The sequence below is a fragment of the Epinephelus fuscoguttatus genome, linkage group LG9 (genome assembly GCF_011397635.1).
Source record: "Epinephelus fuscoguttatus linkage group LG9, E.fuscoguttatus.final_Chr_v1".
In the NCBI taxonomy this organism is placed as follows: domain Eukaryota; kingdom Metazoa; phylum Chordata; class Actinopteri; order Perciformes; family Serranidae; genus Epinephelus; species Epinephelus fuscoguttatus.
The window spans coordinates 15,638,488-15,651,272 of NC_064760.1; the positions used below are offsets into that span (position 1 = coordinate 15,638,488).

At 41.9% G+C, this 12,785-nt stretch overlaps 1 protein-coding gene across 5 annotated transcripts in view; it reads left to right on the top strand.

The window, feature by feature from the left end:
• The window catches only part of LOC125894527 (ecto-NOX disulfide-thiol exchanger 2-like), a 277,435-nt gene that overhangs the window by 247,849 nt on the left and 16,801 nt on the right, over positions 1 to 12,785 (top strand). For all 5 annotated transcript variants that reach the window (XM_049585992.1, XM_049585993.1, XM_049585995.1 and 2 more), the window contains 3 exons: positions 2,043 to 2,157; positions 5,894 to 6,081; positions 9,645 to 9,785. In XM_049585992.1, the coding sequence (XP_049441949.1) occupies positions 2,043 to 2,157; positions 5,894 to 6,081; positions 9,645 to 9,785 (444 nt within the window). The remainder of the gene's footprint in view (positions 1 to 2,042; positions 2,158 to 5,893; positions 6,082 to 9,644; positions 9,786 to 12,785) is intronic.

A 12,785-nucleotide genomic window follows, 5' to 3' on the forward strand; every position in this document is an offset into this window, starting at 1 on the left:
GATACACCACAGTGAAAAATTGACATTGAGAGCGTGACATTTTTTTAAATGAAAGATAAATAGCAAGGCTATAACATAAAAAAAACCAACTGTACTTACTACTGGACTGTAGTAAACTAAAACTTTTTTAGATCAATGAAAACAATGTTTTTCCTGCTGTAGTGCACACGTTCAAAAGCCTCTGATGTGTCACACATTTGAAAGGCAATAAAGTGCAAGTGACAGGAGGCGGGGCTATAGGGGCACTACGCATGTCAACTCACTGATAGAGAGAGGAGAGAGCAACAAAGTAGTGCTGATAGTACGACTACAGGTTGTACAAAACTCAGCTGCTCTGCTTTTAACCAGAACCAAGAAGTACGATCACATCACACCTGTGTGAGCCTCTTTACATTGGCCCCTGTCTGCTTCAGGATTGATTTTAAGATCTTATTGATCACTTTAAGGCTCCTCATGGCCCGGCTCCAGATTACATTTCAGACCTTTTAATCCCTTATAAACCTTTACGTACTTTGAGATCCTCGGGCAGAGGTCTTTTGACTGTTCCAGAGTCCAGGCTGAAGACTTAAACGGGACAGAGCTTTAGAAATCAGGGCCCCGAGGCTCTGGAACGACCTGCCTGGGGATATAAAGCTGTCTGAATCACTGTCTTCGTTTAAGTTTCTACTAAAAACGAACTTCTAGCGGAAAGTATATCCTGATTTTATCTGAGCGGTCTATTTTATTGCTATGTCACTGAATTTACTTTCTCCTTTATTATCTTTATTTTATTGTATTTCACTGGCTTTGAAATGTGCTATGTAAATAAACTTCATTATAGTAACGACAATGCGAAAAATCAGTATTGAAACCATTTCAGATATTCAGAATCCATATTTCTTATGATATATCTATAAATCGATATTTTTGACAAGGCTAATAGTGACTAATTTTTCTTTCAGAGATATTGTTACAAGATAAAGGAAAGTAAAATTTTAGGCATCTGCCTGTCAGAGCATGAGGTCTTAAATACTAGAGAACATTTAAAAGTATTTTGAGCCGCCCATGTGTACGCCATGTCTGACCCTGACCTCAGTGTGATCCACTTGTGTTGCGTGAACATTTTTCCATGACCTTGAAGCATGTGAAGTGGAAAAGGTACATCAGTCTGTGTCTCTTAATATCATAGTTAGCCGTGCTCTCTGTTCTCCTGCTCCATTATCATCAGACCTCTTCTTTTAATGGAGCCACGGCGCCTTTGCTCAAACATCAGCTCACAGCAGGGAATGAAAGCTGAATGGTATTTTAAAACCCACAGATCCTCATCAGCGGCATGTTCACGGTCTGGTGTGAGCATGGACTCTCTGTTGTATTTAATGCATCACAAGGATTAGTTTGTTTGTTTGTTTTGCTTCTCTCTTGACACAGACATGCAGGGTTTGGGCTAATTTACAGCCAGTCCAATTCAGTGGTTTGTCCTTAATCTTTAAACCATTTTGAAACCTGCTTCTGGTTACTGGTCCCCAGACAGATGTAGTCATTAGAGCTTCTGCATGTGAAACAGGGAAGATTGGTGTTTTTTACAGTTACTACATCGAGTTTCCAGATGTGTGTGAAAACAAAACAGAACACATGAAGACATTTCGTGCCTTGTCGTGTTAAATCAGTGTCTTCTGATGTGGTTAGTGCTTTGAAATGTTTGACAGGAGCTGTGGTTATAAGTGTTACATACTTGTTTTGTACTTTAGCTGCGTGAATGTGAGTGTTTTATCCAAGTAACAAGAACAGAAAAGTACAAAACTGTGGGGTCTGGCTATATTTGTGCTACCATCTGCCCTGTCGCTGTGCCAGAGGAGGAGTTTATCCCCAGCTCTGAGACCATCCTTTCATCTCTATTCATCTCCTTTGTTCTGGTCTGTTAAAAGTATTCCTTACAGCTAATGCTTAACATTACTGAAATCAACAAGGTGCATCCTGTTCCTCCTAGCACCTGCTAATACGCTCATCACCTGTGGGTCTTTGAAATTCTGATCCACCCCTCTTGTGGCTCTTGTGTCTTGCAGGAGATAAGAAACATGCACAACGAGCAGCTGATGGGCATCAGGCGAGAGGAGGAGATGGAGATGTCGGACGATGACATGGAAGACTCCCCCGACAGCAAGGACTCGGAGGACTCAGGTATGCGTACGCACGCACATATTCACAGTTCAGCACTTCCGTCAACATGACAGGCCATACAATGATCAAGATCTTCAGAGGATGAACACTGAGAGTGTTAAATAACTGAGGGAGACAGCTGTGTTTGACTGAAATGACAGTAATCATCCCCCGAGCATCTGACAACCATCTGACAACTCCACATGAATAAAAAACACATTCAAAGTACGTCAAGATGCTGACACCGTGCACGCTTTGCTGAGTTGATGTTGAACATGACTACTAAAGGACATCCACCCCAGCCCACCCTTGTGAATGCACACGGCTCTATACGAGTGTGTACGTGTGTGTGTGTGTGAATCTGTCCACACCTGCCAGCTGCCGTCTAATTTCAGATCAGGGTGCCACTGAAGTGCCATAATCCTCTGTTTTTCTCCTCGAAGGAGCCGCTGTGTGTTTGCTGAAGCAACAAAACTAACGCTGCTCCTTATCTCTCAGTCCCCATTACAATAACCCATAAGTCTGGAGTAGTCGCCAGGGCAACATGCTGTAACTGCTGCCGCCACATGTAGGGTCGTCGCTCATCTTATGTTTTGTGCCTCTCTGCGTGTTGTTCGCATACTCTCTCTTCTTGCCTTTTAATCATTCTGATCTCTGCCATTTGCTAATATGACAGCTTCTCTAATCAGCATGCAAATGTATGTAAATGCAGCCGTCAGCTCAGCCCCTTCTCTTTTGCAACCTTGCTATTTAGCTATCAGTAATTAGCATTGCTGTCAGAGACCTGTCATTTCGCTCGATGCTACAGGATTGGCTGAGGTGATGAGTGTTAATGTGACACTTCTTGGTATTTGTGTTAACAGGCCGACTGTTACACCCTCTTTACTCACTAACCTCTAAGCAAAGGGGGCATGTTTACACGTCAACCAGGCATGCTGAAAACACCTGTGTTATGACTGCAGCCTCTTAAAAATTGAATCGATGCTCTGTGTCTGACTCATGTACGGAGTGGAAAGCGAAAGAACTGCTTGTGTGCACAACTGTATGCCTGTGTGTGTGTGTGTGTTTGTGTGTGCACGCTCATGGATATCTGAGGGTCGATTCTGCCGCCTGTTATGTAACAGAAGGGGAATTGCTCTGAATTTGGCCAAGCGGTTGACATCCCCTCACACCAAGTTGATGAGGCTCTCAGATCAATACTCTTCTCACCTCAAACCCTTCATTTCGCTGGGAGAAAAGTACACACAAACACAGCGTGGACACACACACACACACTCACCCAGCAAGAGTTCATTAACACTGCCAATGGTCCTCCATGATAGACTGCAGGCAGCACTCATGAACGCCCACACAAAACCGAACCAGACACGCATTCATGCGCTCTCTCTCTCTCTCTCTCACACACACACACACACACACACACACACACACACACACACAGGATGGGGCTTATCTCCCCAGTCCAGTCAGTGTATTGCACTTTCCCAAAGAGCTTCCCCCTCAAGGCCCACAGGAGGAGAGCAGAGCTGATAATACCGGACATCTCTGGAGCTGAGCAGGTCTCATATAATAATAACCCCCACTGTCTCCTCTCTTTGCTCAATAGGTCAGGTCAAATGTCCAGGAGAGAGCTAGTGGACAAAGCTAGTGGCATGCACACTGGGATTATCACCGCTTTCACTCTGCCATATTGATATACTGTCAGTGTTGGATTATCGGACACAGAGTGAATATCAAAATGATAATTTACACATAGCTTGACAGCATGGTACCTTGAGAGTTTGCACCATTCAGGATTAAGCAACATATGAACTGAAATCTGATGACAGCTGTGGGCTTGTTTGCTGTGTTGTCAGGCCGCTGTCAGTAGAGTTGTGAAGTGGAGAGAGCCGCTGGTTCCTAAAGTGTTTTTCCCAATTCTGTATTCCCATTTCAAGATTGTCTTAAAAACATAGCTTCAATGGAGCACCCAGGAGCTCAGTGGATAGAGCAGGTGCCTCATATACAAAGGCACTGTCTTTGCCACAGAGGCTGTGGGTTTGATTCCAGCCTGCAGCTCTTTGCTGAATGTCATCCCTTCTCTTAAACAAAATCTTTTGAAAAACATACATTCAGTTTTGCTCAAAGGGAAGCGCAGGTCTCTCCTAATTATAACAATAAGTTTGGCCACTGTTACTAGGTAGAAGTTAGTCAGAGGTGAGTATCACATTAGAACAGAACACTCATTGAACATTTGAATCAAAAACAGTATCCATCAGACCTAGTCCACACATGCACAGGCATTTGAAACACACATAGATACACATTTGAAAATGTAGCCTTTTCTGTGCATTTTGGCCTTTCATCCACACGCAGAAAGTGTTTTACGTCTCTTTTGGACGTTCCTGGGTAAAGATTTTCAGAAACTCCATAAGCTTTGACAACATGTAGACAAGGAAAACTGAATTTTTGGCTTGAGACGTCAGAGTGTGCACTGTTATCGATCTACTAGGTGTCATAAATGAACCAAGATTTTGTGCAATGGTGCACGTGACCAAAGACAGTGCCGGTTTCAGCCTTGCCACTAATGGGGCTTTTTGCATTCATTGATTTTCCGTAACCGCTTATCCGTTGGGGGCCGCGAGGGGCTGGAGCCTATCCCAGCTGACATTGGGCGAAAGGCAGGGTACACCCTGGACAGACTATCACAGGGCTGACACATAGAGACAGACAACCATTCACACTCACATTCACACCTACAGACAATTTAGAGTCACCAGTTAACCTGCATGTCTTTGGACTGTGGGAGGAAGCTGGAGTACCAGGAGAAAACCCATGCTGACACGGGGAGAACATGCACACAGAAGGGCACCCCCACCCTGGGTTTGAAGCTGGAGTTCTCTTGCTGTGAGGCAACAATGCTGACCACTGCATCAACGTGCCACGTGGATGACTTTCTGCATGTCCACACACAAAGTTGCTCTCTCCCCACTGCTCCAGGTAGCCTTCCAGTAAAAGCTTTTTTAGGCATCTGATTGGGCAGTGTCTTCCCCTTGTTTGTGTGGCTTTAGGGTTGTAGTTACGTCGCTGCCTGTTGGTATGACATGCTCTTAACAGAGTCTTAGTTGTGTTTTTGCATTTTCGTTTGGACAGAGATTTTTTTGAGAGCACTGCTTGTGTGAACAGGATGTTTTGTATGAGAAGGAAGGAGGGAAAAACATCCTGTTCAGAAACACGTGGAGTAGGCCTCAGTCAAATCAAATCAGACCCACACAGTCCTGATGGAACAGATTAGATGATTTTTTTTGGGTGTTAAAATCTTAATGAGTGATATGTGTTTGCTGTTGTAGAGAAATATTTATTAGTTTAAGGAGTTTTAATAATCTTTTCCTGATAGACCCTGTCCTGCAGGAGCGGGTGAAGATATATTAAGCAGCAGAAATATATCAAGAGGACATTTGCCATTTTGTGTTTCAAGATGCCTCAGATTTGCATAGAAAGTAAAATTGAGCTCTGCTCTTTTGCCATTATGCTTGGAATGTTAAGATGCTCACTAGCCCTGCAATCCTACTCAATATTTCTGTGTCTGCTCTCAACTCAATGAGCAACGAGCAATCAGATGAGAACTGTAAATGTCACGGTGTGACAAATATACAAGCTTCAATATTTTGATCAAAAGCTACACTGTGAAACTGAGACCGCAACAACTGTGACAGTGTCATACATAATAAACACCATGTTCCATACTGTTCTCTATACTTTCTTTATGAATCTGTAGGTGTTTCCCAAGCAGAAGCCTTAAAGGAGGAGAACGACTCCCTGCGCTGTCAGCTGGACGCCTACAGGAACGAGGTGGAGCTGCTCAAACAGGAGCAGGGCAAGAACCAACCAATGAGCAGTGAGGAGGACAACACACACTCTCAGCAGCTCAGCTTCCTGCAGCAGGCTCTGCAAGGCATGCAGAAGGTATACATACACATACACTTTTCCAATCATCAGTCCGACAATAAGTTTAATCTTCTTTTCCTTTCTGTTCTGCATCTAGTTCTTTTTAAAAACAAGGTCGTCAGGTTAGCCCATTGAATTTCTATGCAAGACGACTGTCATTTATTCATGACCTTGCACTTTAAAAGTAAGTGCTGTGCAGGAACAAGTAGAAAAGTACAGCTGTCTGGAGCAGCTGTTGGTCTTTCCTGAAGAGCTGCTAAAAAAATATTTTCAGGTTTACTCAGGTTAAAGAAAAGCGTATTTGCAAATGGAACGGGCTTTTACTTGGGATTGGAGGGTTGTGTGCTATGATTCAAACAGCGCTTAGATACTTTTTGGAACAAACCCAAGGCTATCAAAACAATTTCAGGCCATTTATTTCCAAGGAACATTATGAGAAGTATTGAATTGTTTCTTTCTTTGAAAATGTGCCTTGAATACCATACAGTATATTTGCTTCTGAATGTCGCTGGACGGCATCTTCAATCTTCCATTCCCAAATTAAACCCCATCTCAGTGGTTGGTATAACTGCTTTTAAATTGGTTTATTGACTACATGTTTATATTCATAAGATACAACATACTGCCATTACGTCAAACTTTATCGGGTATAGAACAATAAATGTCCATATTTCCATCGTTCCCTGGTGTTTATACAGCCTATCAACATTTATTAAGACAGACAGAGTGAGGCATTCAGTGTCTGACATTAAGAAATATCAGAAAATAGGAACTTTAACATGAGAAAATATATTCAGGTAAACAAACAATTTATGAAATATTTTCAGGAAGCAAGGACGGTAAAGTAAAAAGAATAAACACCAAAAGAGAAATTACATATCAAGATGCCAATTCAACAGCATGATTGTTAAACAGATGCACCTCGGGCTGGTCACAATAAAAGTCCAATTTAAAATGTGCAGTGTGATCACAATGCCACAGATGTCGCCAGTTTTGAGGGAGCGTGTCATTGGTATGCTGACTGCAGGAATGTCCACCGGAGCTGCTGCTCATAAATTGAATGTTCATTTCACTAAAATCAGCTGTCTCCAGAGTCGTTTCCGAGAATTTGGCAGTACACCCAACCGGTCTAGTAGGCCAGCCCGGGACCTCCACATCTAGTTTCTTCACCTGCAAGATGGTCTGAGACAAGCCACTAAGATGAGTGCCTCTGAGACGGTTTCTGACTTGTGTAGAAGTTTTTGCAAACACTTGCTGTATCATGTGTCCAGGTGCCTGGTCTCAGACGATCTTGCAGGTGAAGACGCTGGATGTGAAGGTCCTGGGTTGGTGAGGTTATAGTTGCTCATGTTGTTAGGCTGTTTGGATGACAAGGATTTAAACGATTGGATTTGAGAGAACTAAGCGTTTTGTGTGCATAGACAAACTACAAAGTCTTTCCCTTTTACCTTGTTGAGTGCACATGCAAATACTTAGGAGAAGAGGAGGCATCGCTACTTCATCTTTAGCTGCCAATCAAAGTTCCTTCCTAGCCTGACAAACAGTCTCATCACATTGTCCATGTTGAAGCATCTCTTTAGCTTTCATTCATATCAAAAGATCTTCATCAGCAGACAGATAATTCTTGGAAGCCCACTCTTCAGGGTCTGTCCATGTTTCCGAACCAACGATGAAGAATCCAAATCATTTCCAACGGCCGAGGGCTCGACTGCAAAAACCAGATTTATTTATGTGTGTAGCTGCGACAGAGAGAGTAATCTATGTCTTATTTTAGCAGTGACATCACTGTTTCCTGTAGTGTTTAACAGCCAATCAGAGTGCTGATTGCCTGATTGATTTTATAGGTTTTTTAAGAAAAGACGGTAAGAAGAGCACAAATCAAACATATGGCTGCAACACTTAAGTTTAGGCAACAAAAGTTAGAGGGTAGGTTAAGAAAAAAAATCATGTTTTGGCTAAAAGAAGTATGTGTTACTAGCGTTATGTATGTGAGATATATGTAAGATATGTCACATTTGTTCATGACATACTGTGCTGCGTTTTATAAAATTACTCAGTGTTGATTTTGAACATTAAAGGGTTTTTTTGGGGAGTTTTCCTTATCCGCTGCGAGGGTCTTAGGACAGAGGGATGTCATATGCTGTAAAGCCCTCTGAGGCAAATTGTGATTCGTGATATTGGGCTTTATAAAAAAAAACTGATTGATCGATTGATTGATTTTCTAGTTTCACATGGGACACAAACAGTGGTCTCCTGATAGAAAGTCCTGTCTTTGTTTAACCCATCCACCTCCCCTCCTGCTCGCCATACTTTTTTGCTCTTTATATTCCGGCCCTTGCTCAGAGCATCAGATAATAACGCAGCCCTGTGCATCACGTACAAGGTGCTCAGTGGATTGGTAACTGACACCATGGGCCACTGACCAAATATCTGTATTTGACAAGTTGGAAGTGAGGACAGGTTTGCTCAGAGGAAATAAAGGGAAAGAATGGATACTGAACATCTACAATTCTATTTCACGTCATCTACTTGGCAAACTCCATCTCCTGATTAAGACCATGTGATTTTGGTGACACTGACTTCTTAACGAGCCTTTCCTCCTTCAAAAGAGCAACGCTTGTAATATCAGAAACCATTAATTCTTAACTTTTTCAACACCAAAGAACTACTGAATTGACTCATTGTAGCGTTTGTCAAGTGTCCTCACTTAGCTAGCTGTCACAGGTAATTGAAATTAAGATCGATTCATGTGATGAAGAAGAGAATCCATTAAGGTCCTGCTGTTCATTTCTGCACACAGAGAGTAATTACCTTTCCAGCTTACGTCTCTCGCGGTGTGTTTATGAAAAGATTAGGTGAATGGATTAAATGAGTTGGAAGACACTGAAACTGGATACCTCTCCTTCCCAGAGTCCACGTGTTGTATCACGCAGACACACAAATTGCAATGAAATATTATCAGCATGTACTGGCAGCCCGTTTCCCCACTTGTGAATTATAATGCGTGCACACAAAGGCACTTAATGTGTAGCTTTGCAGATGAAAATTCCTGGCTGTAAAGACCCCCTGTGTCTCGCCGACCCTCGTTTTGTTGAAATTAACACAGCGGGAGGTGAATCTTTCCATCTGTGTTTAGCAGATAACTTAGCTATCAAAGGTTTCTGAGCACCAGTTCTTGTGTCAGCCAAGGATAAAACCCCTATGAGTGTTAATTCTCTCATGATGTTTGTTTCTCCATATATAATTTGTGGTTTTTGAGTGTCTCACAAGGAAAGGATTTGGCAAATTACTTTTCTTGGACGCGTACAACAAAATAGAATAAGACAGAATAAAATACGATTGTTTTCTCTTTGGAAAATGTTTATTGAAGATATAATTCACGTCAGTGTCTAATTGCTTTTCTGTAGTATTAAACTGAAGTTCTAATTACCGATGTAGGGATTACATGCTAAATATTAATAAAACAAATGGGTGATTGTTCCTCTGCTTCCAGAGCTGTTCGAGTACGAGGTTAGAATCGTCACGGTTAGTTAGTTCACAGTAGCATTAGTGGCTTACTGTTCTCCCCCTTTTTTTTGCAGCAACTGTTAAAAATGAGGGAAGAATTAAAACAGCGGGAGGCAGAGCTGGAGAAGAGTTTGGAGGACAAACAGCAGCTGAAGAACCAAGTGCAGACCCTGAAGGAGGGACTCCAGAACCTGCAGAACACACACGTAATGCAGGTTAGTTTGACAGGAAAACTGAGAATGAAAAAGGGGAAAAAACGTCCATGTTTCATTTTTGTTTATAAATGCAGCGCCTGCTCAAATCAAGCCTGTTCAGAATGAGCTGATTCCTGGGCTTGTGATTGGTGTTTGAACCTTTCTCAAGGACTGCTCTTTCAAGGGATGTCCGTGGTTAACCATTAATCGATTAACCCCAAAGAAGTTTTTTGACTGGTTTCAGTCGATACGTTAATTTTGCCAAGCTTCAGTTTAGTACTAGTTCAAGCACTATGCTTTACCACAACAAACCTGACAAGGTAGTCTACACTGGTTAGATAGCCGCCGCAGCCACTCTGTATTGAGCTTCGCCGCTCATTCAGTGATAACAGCTGGTAACACCATCCTGACCCATGGTGGCATTGCTGTGGAAACATGCCCAAAATTAATCTCATTACCCACTGGAGTGACTTAGGAGACTGCATGTTGGGTACCATGTTTCCGCAGCAACGCCCTCTCAGTCGCAGGATGGTGTTACCAGTAGTAATGACAGAATGAACGCTAGCCAGCTCCCAAACGGCCGTTGTGCAGAGCAGCTAGCAAACCACGGGAGACCGGAGGGCGGACAGTGGCCACTATGTTTCCAAATGTTAACATGGCTAGCTGCCTGTCTGTTAGCAAAGCCAACAGAAAATACAATACAATACATGAACTAAAACTAAAGGCCTCTTGTATTTTGTGCTTTTTTCTTCAAAATAAACCACTTAGTTACCGTTTAATGGGTGTTGGGCTACTGAAAGAAAAAAGAAAATTAACCGAAACTGACATCACTAGCTCATATAAACAAAGTTTTGAGTACTTCCTTTATCTCTGCCAATACCAACATTCCCAGTTGGAAAAAGGGTGAAAAGTAAAGGGAGACAGTGGGGCCCCCAAATCACTAAATCCACCTCCAAAAAATACACTCAAGTTGCGGCCACACCCAGTCAGAAACACGTGTAAAGATACACTTTAGACGTATTAATTCTCAAACAAGTGTATTTGTTGTTTGCTTTGACATAGCCACCACAGTTATTAGGTATCACATGGGTTAAATTTAAAGAAGGTATTTAAGCAACAGTAACGTTATTAGTGTTATAAGTTAGTTTGCCAACCTTACACACTTGGAGTTACATTGGCAGAGTGGTGCTGTTCCTGTATGCTATCCACTCATGCTAAGTTATTTCAGGGAATTGAAGAAGAGTTTGCTTTTAACATTTAAACATCCAGCATCTAGCAGCAAAAACATGGCAAACTTGCTGTGGACAACATGCACAACTCACACCTCCTCATATATGGACTTAATGCAGACATTAGATTGTTTCAGTTTTTCCCAATGAAGATATCCTAATTTGCTCTATGTATCAGCAAACAGGCGAAGCAACATGTAGCTTGAAAGAGAAACTGCTCGCCCTGACACCTTCAACGTATTTCTAGACCAACAGCAAGTCATTGCTTGGGCTCGCTCAGGGCTCTATAGTCTCCCTGAATGTTGTTGTTGCTGGTAATATATTTCAAGTCAGAGCTCACTCACTGTCTGTTAGGAAGGAGTGTCAGTCTACGCCCAGTCCACCAAACTGTTGACTTCAGGAAAGTGAAGAAGAGTTCAGTTGTAACGTTAGTACATCCAGCATCTGACCTGCAGTCAATGAGCCACGGTCAGCAGCTATGGAGGACGCGCTGCTTGATTCTGCAGAGCCTTGAATCCCCGCCACTGTTTGCTTGTTTATTCAAAGTTTATTAATATTGAACGTGTCGTGAGTCCAAATTGCACCAAATTCATCATTGAACGTCCTTGGGTCCCAGCAACACACCCAGTTTGAAGCAGATCAAATGAACGCCTCTCGAGATATGTGAAGGACACACAGACAAAGATTCCTCACTTTATAGTTCGATATGAAAGTTCATTTCAGGGTTACTCTCTTTGCTCTAAAATGAACACTATCTAATTTGCACTTTGATAAGAAAGAAATTAGTTCAAGATGAGTTTCAGTGCATGAAAGATATTTGAGAAATGAATCACAGATAAACAAAAGGACAGGATGTGATGGGTGTAATATGTAGTTTTGGGTCGAGAAAATGACTCAATAATTTGAACTAGTTCAAAACTTATTTCAAAGATCATCAGATATCCCGAAGTAGTCATTTTGGGCGCATCTATGATATCAACACTGCGGGAAAGGACCTACCACAGTGAGACAGATGATTTCCAGCTTCAATCAGTGTTCTGGTGTTCCCATTTTCCTCCCAGGGAGCTTAATTCATTCTTTTTTAACACACAGTATAATCGACTCTTTAATTTCTAATTTCCCTCCAAAAATGTTAATAACGCAGCCTTCACGTTTTAAGTAGCTCAGCGAAGATGATTTCCCTTCATTTAGCTTTTTTTATTGGACGATAATGCGTCTCATACAAAACACGCTCAGCTAATAATCATTTACTATTTGCCGTCCTTTGTGTGCAGTTAACTTTTCTTTTCCACAGTTTGTAGCGTCTTTCAAAGTTTGCTCGGTTTGTTAGATCTCATAACTCTGCCTTTGCTTTTCATAATTTTTACATACACAAAGATATTTGTAATAACCTATCAAAGTTGTAGAGAAGCAACAGATACCTGTTTATCCTATCTTCTGGGTTTAATCAGTTTCTCCTGTTTAATTGTGAGTTTTTAAGTGAGTGAGTGTGTTTTTTAAGTCTGTCTTAAAACAATATCCAGGTGCCCTTTGAAAGTAAAGTAGTATGAAACATTAACGTTTTTTCAAGGTTGTTAATTTGGCATTTTCGCCTTTATTAGATAGGAAAGTTTAACGTGGAAAGGGGAGAGTGAGTGAGGGGATGACATGCAGCAAAGGGCCAGTGTTGGAATTGAACTCTCGTCCGTTACAGCAAAGACATTTCATTTTCATTTATTATTTATTGCCGTGTTCTTTATTTTTTCACTTTTGTGTATCGGAGCTTTGACTCTGACCTTGTTAGGCCATGTGA